The 5,503-nt window shown below is 37.4% G+C and overlaps 1 protein-coding gene across 1 annotated transcript in view; it reads left to right on the forward strand.

Annotated features, from left to right (window-relative positions):
• The window catches only part of fyb1b (FYN binding protein 1 b), a gene marked incomplete in the record, with an annotated part of 13,832 nt that extends 8,524 nt beyond the window's left edge, over positions 1-5,308 (forward strand). Inside the window, 16 exon segments of the mRNA XM_014003840.1 lie at positions 143-201; positions 475-500; positions 853-908; positions 1,010-1,145; positions 1,245-1,404; positions 1,589-1,709; positions 1,799-1,818; positions 1,895-1,967; positions 2,108-2,194; positions 2,572-2,612; positions 2,846-2,927; positions 3,040-3,139; positions 3,266-3,428; positions 4,230-4,260; positions 4,342-4,376; positions 4,751-5,308. Of these exon segments, the coding sequence (XP_013859294.1) occupies positions 143-201; positions 475-500; positions 853-908; positions 1,010-1,145; positions 1,245-1,404; positions 1,589-1,709; positions 1,799-1,818; positions 1,895-1,967; positions 2,108-2,194; positions 2,572-2,612; positions 2,846-2,927; positions 3,040-3,139; positions 3,266-3,428; positions 4,230-4,260; positions 4,342-4,376; positions 4,751-4,773 (1,213 nt within the window).
• Between the last annotated feature and the right edge of the window lie 195 nt (positions 5,309-5,503).

Below are 5,503 nucleotides of genomic sequence, written 5' to 3' on the forward strand. Positions count from 1 at the left end.
ACACACACACACACACACACACACACACACACACACACACACACACACACACACACACACACATACACACACACATACACACGTTGTACTTTATAATTTTAAGGTGAAACTAACAGAGCTAAACCCAAACTGTGCTCCTCAGGCACCAGGAAGAGGTTTACGATGATGTTGATGGACCGGCTCCTCCTCCTCTGCCCTCAGGTTCAGTAACGAGTCATGAGTCTATTAAAATATTAAGTCCAGAAAAACAGRTAAACATAAGACAGCTATGAACTTTGTATCACGTTCAGATTTTAATGTAAAAGGAAACATCAAAGTTAAGTTATACATTGATTTTCTCAAATCTATCTCAAAGTCTCTTTCTGTAAATTGTTGTAACGACAGCCTGAAGTTATAAGTGTAATGTTTTTGCAGCTCTCTTTATTTATTCACAGACATCAAACTGACGTGTAACATTTTTTCTCTGTTCTACAGCTCACCCAAGTCAGAAACCTCCAAAGGTGAGAGATGTTGAATTAGWCACACATTAAGAGCCACAATAAGACCCACATGTAAAAATAGTGTTGCAGAATGCAGTGAAAGTTTCACGTTTGAATAAAATGATAAAGTCAGTCTGATATTTATCTTCATAGATACTAGAGCAGAATGATATTCTCCATTTCCAGACAGTTAAATATTTATATTAAACGGGAATGACTCCTCCTTAAGTTGTGTGATCAAAATAAAGAATTTTAGTGGAAAAAAAACATGATTCTTAAAATCTTTTCAGTTTTCCTGGAAATGAAGATCATGTACAATCAAACACAGAAAATATGTTTTATGTCCTGATGCTAGCTCACRTTTTGCTTACAGGATGAAATCGATGACGACGAGGAAGGAGACATGTACGAGGATCTAGATGAGCGATGGTGAGCAGCAATACTCTCTGGGTTCTTTTCATATTTATTTTACAATCAGTTGTCTAACACGTTTTTTTTTTCTTTTGCATATTGCTTGTGATTCCCAAAAGGGAAAAGAATGACGAAGCTGAGAAAAGCCAAGAAAAGAAGAAAGACGACAAAGAGGAGAAAAAGCGACAGGAAGCTGCGAAGAAAGAGCAGAAAGAACGAGAGAAGAAGGAACAAGACGCCAGGAAGAAGTTCAAAGTGAGTGAGAGCACCAGAAATCAAACTTCTCTGCCTGGAATTAGAAAAAAAATGAGCTAATTGAAGTGTATTAACTTTGTGTGTGGTTGTGGCTTTTAGCTGTCCGGACCTCTGGTGGTCATTCAGAAAGGAAAGGCTCTCTCAGACWACAAAGGAGGGAAATCTGATCTGGCTGTAAAGCAGGGAGATCAGCTGGATATAATCCGTGTTCAGGGGAATCCAGAGGGGAGATGGTTGGCGAGATCCCAAGATGGATCAAGTATGTTTGCAAATGAATTCAAATATATAAAGTATATTTAAAAATCACTTGTTGGTAAAAATGTTTTTGTGTACAATTTTTCTTCTACGACTTTGTTTTGATTAACTGCTGTTTTGACTTTAAAATGATTCATTAAAGAAAAAGTTTGTGGCAATAATCTAAACTTTTTTTATTTTCTGAACAGTTGGATATGTTAAAACAACCTCAGTGGAAATCGATTTCAACTCCCTGAAGAACCAATCAGCTCAGCAGGCGTACGATCCGGAGGTTTATGACGACATCGATGTGGTCTCATCTGACAACAGGTGCCAGAAATCCTATTTTACAACTTTTTATTTGTTACTTTCACTGTTACTTTCTTTATGTTTATATTTAAATTGCTCTTTTTCTCCAGTGGGACCAAAGGGCCATCAGGTAAATACATCTCACTTTGCTATCAAATCATATTTTTGTTTTGAATTCTCTCTTATTACAATTCATTTGCCCACAGTTGTCCTTCCCCCACTCCCAGGAGAAGATGGGGAAATATATGATGATGTGGACAATCCAAATCTGGATGTCAGGTACACACTGAATGATTGAATGTTTGAATGCTTTAATTTAAAAAAGAAACACTTGCAAAGGAAGGGCATGTTCAAAAACATTGACAGAAATAAAACAACATAGAAACCTTCGATCTTTTCATTCTTGCGTGRCTTTCCAGTTCCAGTGAGTCCAAGTCCTTGCTTGTGAGGCCCCAAAGCTTCCTGCGGATGTTCGACCGAAACAGACTTTTTACCAGCTCTAAAGAGTAAAATACACTCATTTTAGTAAGACTGGCCAAAAGATCTTCTCTCCGCTGTTGTTAATCTCTAATATTTTCAGCCATAAACAAAAAGACATTTTAATGACTTCTTCCCAGATCAGTATAAAATGAACTAATCAGACTCGAGAATTAACTTCCTCTTTGATGATTGGAGTCTTAAAGGCTGAACTCTAATGATGATGTTGTGCATGTTTACTAACTCTCAAAAATAAGTTGCATGGATTAATAACTGCATGGTACAAAAAATAAGAATACTAACTCTAATTCAGGAACTTGATTGTTGAAGATAATGTTAACATATTTAATGAATCATTGGTAACGTTGTGCCAACTGGATTTTCTAACTTATTGTTGTTGTTCCAGAGTTCCTCCACCCAGCCAGTTTACAGCAGATGGGAATTCAGGTAACACTAACTTTATTTGTTTTAAACCATTAGGACATGATGCCTTTTTTAAAGATTTCTCCACAATAGTAATTTGAATTGAAAAGTTGAGTAATAGCACACATCTCCTTTCCAAAATGGTCATTTTGATGTAAACGTTGTGGGGGTACATGCTACGGTTCGAGCCTGTGTATAAAAGTTAAAAGAGTTAAAAGTTTTCTAACTAATATATAAATTCTATTATATTTTGTCAGACAAGCCAGGCGCAGCGATTGATGAAGAAATATATGATGATGTTGACGGTCAAAATGCACCTCCCCTTCCCCCACTTAGCAGGTAAAACTACATCAGTGCTACAAAACGTTTTTTTTTTTTTAAATGTGTCCCAAATTTCTCATTTCAGCTTTTTAGTAATTTGTCCGCTAACTTTATGTGTTTGTATGGAAAGCCTCCCAGGCATGAAAGCCAAAAGCAAAGCAGAGGAAATGGATCTGAAGAAGCAGAAGAAGTTTGAGAAAGAGGAGAAGGACTTCAGGAAAAAGTTCAAGGTTCGTTCCCCTCTTGTGTTTTTGTTGATAAATTGGCTTTTTACCACAGCAGACTGATGGGATGTGTTAAGAGAATGCTTTTATTTATTTATTTATTTATTTATGTTTGTTTGTTTGTTTTTAAAGTATGAAGGGGAGATCCATGTTCTGTACCAGGTGAACATCATTTCCAGTCTCAACAATAAGAAGTGGAGCGGGAAGGAGCTGCCGGTTAAAGCTGGAGAGAAGCTTGACGTCATTGTCAGAGCGCAGGATAACAAACTGATCTGTCGCAATGAGGACGGCAAATGTGAGCATTTACTGCCTTGTGTCGGCTAATGATCATGAATTATCAGTGGTTTCATGCATGGGAAATAAAAGATGGCATTATTATCCTATTGTTACGACCCGGCTCAAAAGCCATAACATATGTGAAGACACGACACGGTGGAATCAGTTTAAAACCTTAAAAAGGTATTTATTAAAGTTTTTGTCTAGGATTAGGTGAGTTTGTTGGCCCGGTTTGGAGCTCCGTAGCTCCCGAATGCACCGGACATCTCTCACCAAGCTGGACCCTCTGAAGTCTGTGGTCCAGGTTTACGTTCCACCTGTTATGCGCAAGTCTGTGGTCTGGTTCCCTCGACCACCGTCGTGTCCTCCGTGCACCTCTGCGTTCGCGCTTCAGTGTCCTCTCTCCCGTGAGGCACGCCGGATGAGAGTAGCAGCAGCAGACCGTCAGGATAGGTGCAGCATGAAAAATCCACATAAGCCACAGAGYGTTGAACCTCAGAGCCGTCACCAGCCACACAGCTCTCCTCAGCTCAGTCTGCAGCTCCACACAGCTCAGCTCTGGCCACACAGCGCTCAGCACAGCTCACCGTGCAGCTCTGCATTCAGCTCTGAGTACAGCACCACATTCAGCTCTGCTTGTTGCTCTCCAGGTGTGCGCTTAAAAGGAGCACAGGCCACGCCYCCTAAGGAAGACCTGTGAGGAAGCACAATTAAGGAAACTGGTGGCAGCTGGCTGCAATTAACTAAGCAGCAGGGCCGTCACACTATATTTGTATCATCCCTGTCTTAACGCTAAAATCTTTATTTTTTTTTTTTACAGTTGGTTATGTTTCAACCAGCCATGTTGTTGAGTAAGTAAAAGTCACATACCGTGCAATGTGTTAGTGAGGTATTAAAGAATAACTACACTAATTCTTTTCTTCTGTTTACAGTGATGGAGAAATCTACGATGACATTGGAGGAGATGGTAAGTTGAAGAGATCTTTTTGAGTGGAGTTCTGTGCAAAGGTTCAAATATGAAATTATAAAAATGACTTGTTATTATGAAATAAAGTTACAAACTTATTAACTCCTACCTAGTGGCCTTTTTTTACTTTTTTGTTTTGTTTTGTTTTGTTTGTTTTGTTTTGTTTTGTTTTGTTATCTTGGTCTATTCACAATTAACCATTATAAATGATGTATTATTTAAACACATGAACTTTTTTCACGTCTTTGCACAGACCTCCAGTTATATCAAATAAATATCAGTTTTATTGCTTTAAATAGATCTTAGTAATTTCCTGAATAAAATTTTGCTCAATTGGGAAAAAACATGCGTTTTAACTTTTACTTTTGTTTCAGACTGCATCTATGATAACGACTGAGAAACATCCTGCGGTGGCCTGACGACACTGAGATCCTTTATTTTTTACTCTGTTATTTATTATGTTTGATGGTAAACATTAGGAACTGCTGTAAATTAGCCTCATATCAGCCATTCAACACTCCTATAACTTATCAATTCGGAATTGTTGGTGAAAATAGTTCAACGTGATCCACACATGAAGAGAAATGCTAACCTGAAGTCATTTGAACAATGAACTGTTTTTTTTTTTTTTTGTTTGTTTGTTTGTTTTGTTGTCTGGAGCTGAAAAGAAAAGAGAAGCTATGGAAAAGCTCATTTTTTATCACTTTATTTTATGTAAAGAAAAATTAGTTATGGACAAACAGTATTTCATGTTTTCTTGTTTCTTTGTTTTTCTTCTTTATGTAGGCTACTGTAGTGTCTTGTTGCTAAATTTTTCCACTTTTATATCAAAAAGTTTGTTGACCTATGTGTATGATCAACAGGTGAAAAGAATATGCGAAAAGTTTGAACTTGTATTTCAACAATTAAAGTTAAACATGTTTCATTAAAAACCTAAATCTTTCATGTAAATTGAAAAGGCAAAGTATAAATACAACTGAGTCCAATCTAATTAGTTCCCCTTAAATTCAAAACTTGTGCAGAACAAGAAACATTATTTGTGAATGTTATACACTCACCAGCAACTTTATTAGCTACACCTTGCTACCAGGTTGGACCCCCTTTTGCCTTCAGAACTAGTACAGGAA

This window comes from Austrofundulus limnaeus, unplaced genomic scaffold (genome assembly GCF_001266775.1).
Source record: "Austrofundulus limnaeus strain Quisiro unplaced genomic scaffold, Austrofundulus_limnaeus-1.0 Scaffold20, whole genome shotgun sequence".
NCBI lineage: Eukaryota > Metazoa > Chordata > Actinopteri > Cyprinodontiformes > Rivulidae > Austrofundulus > Austrofundulus limnaeus.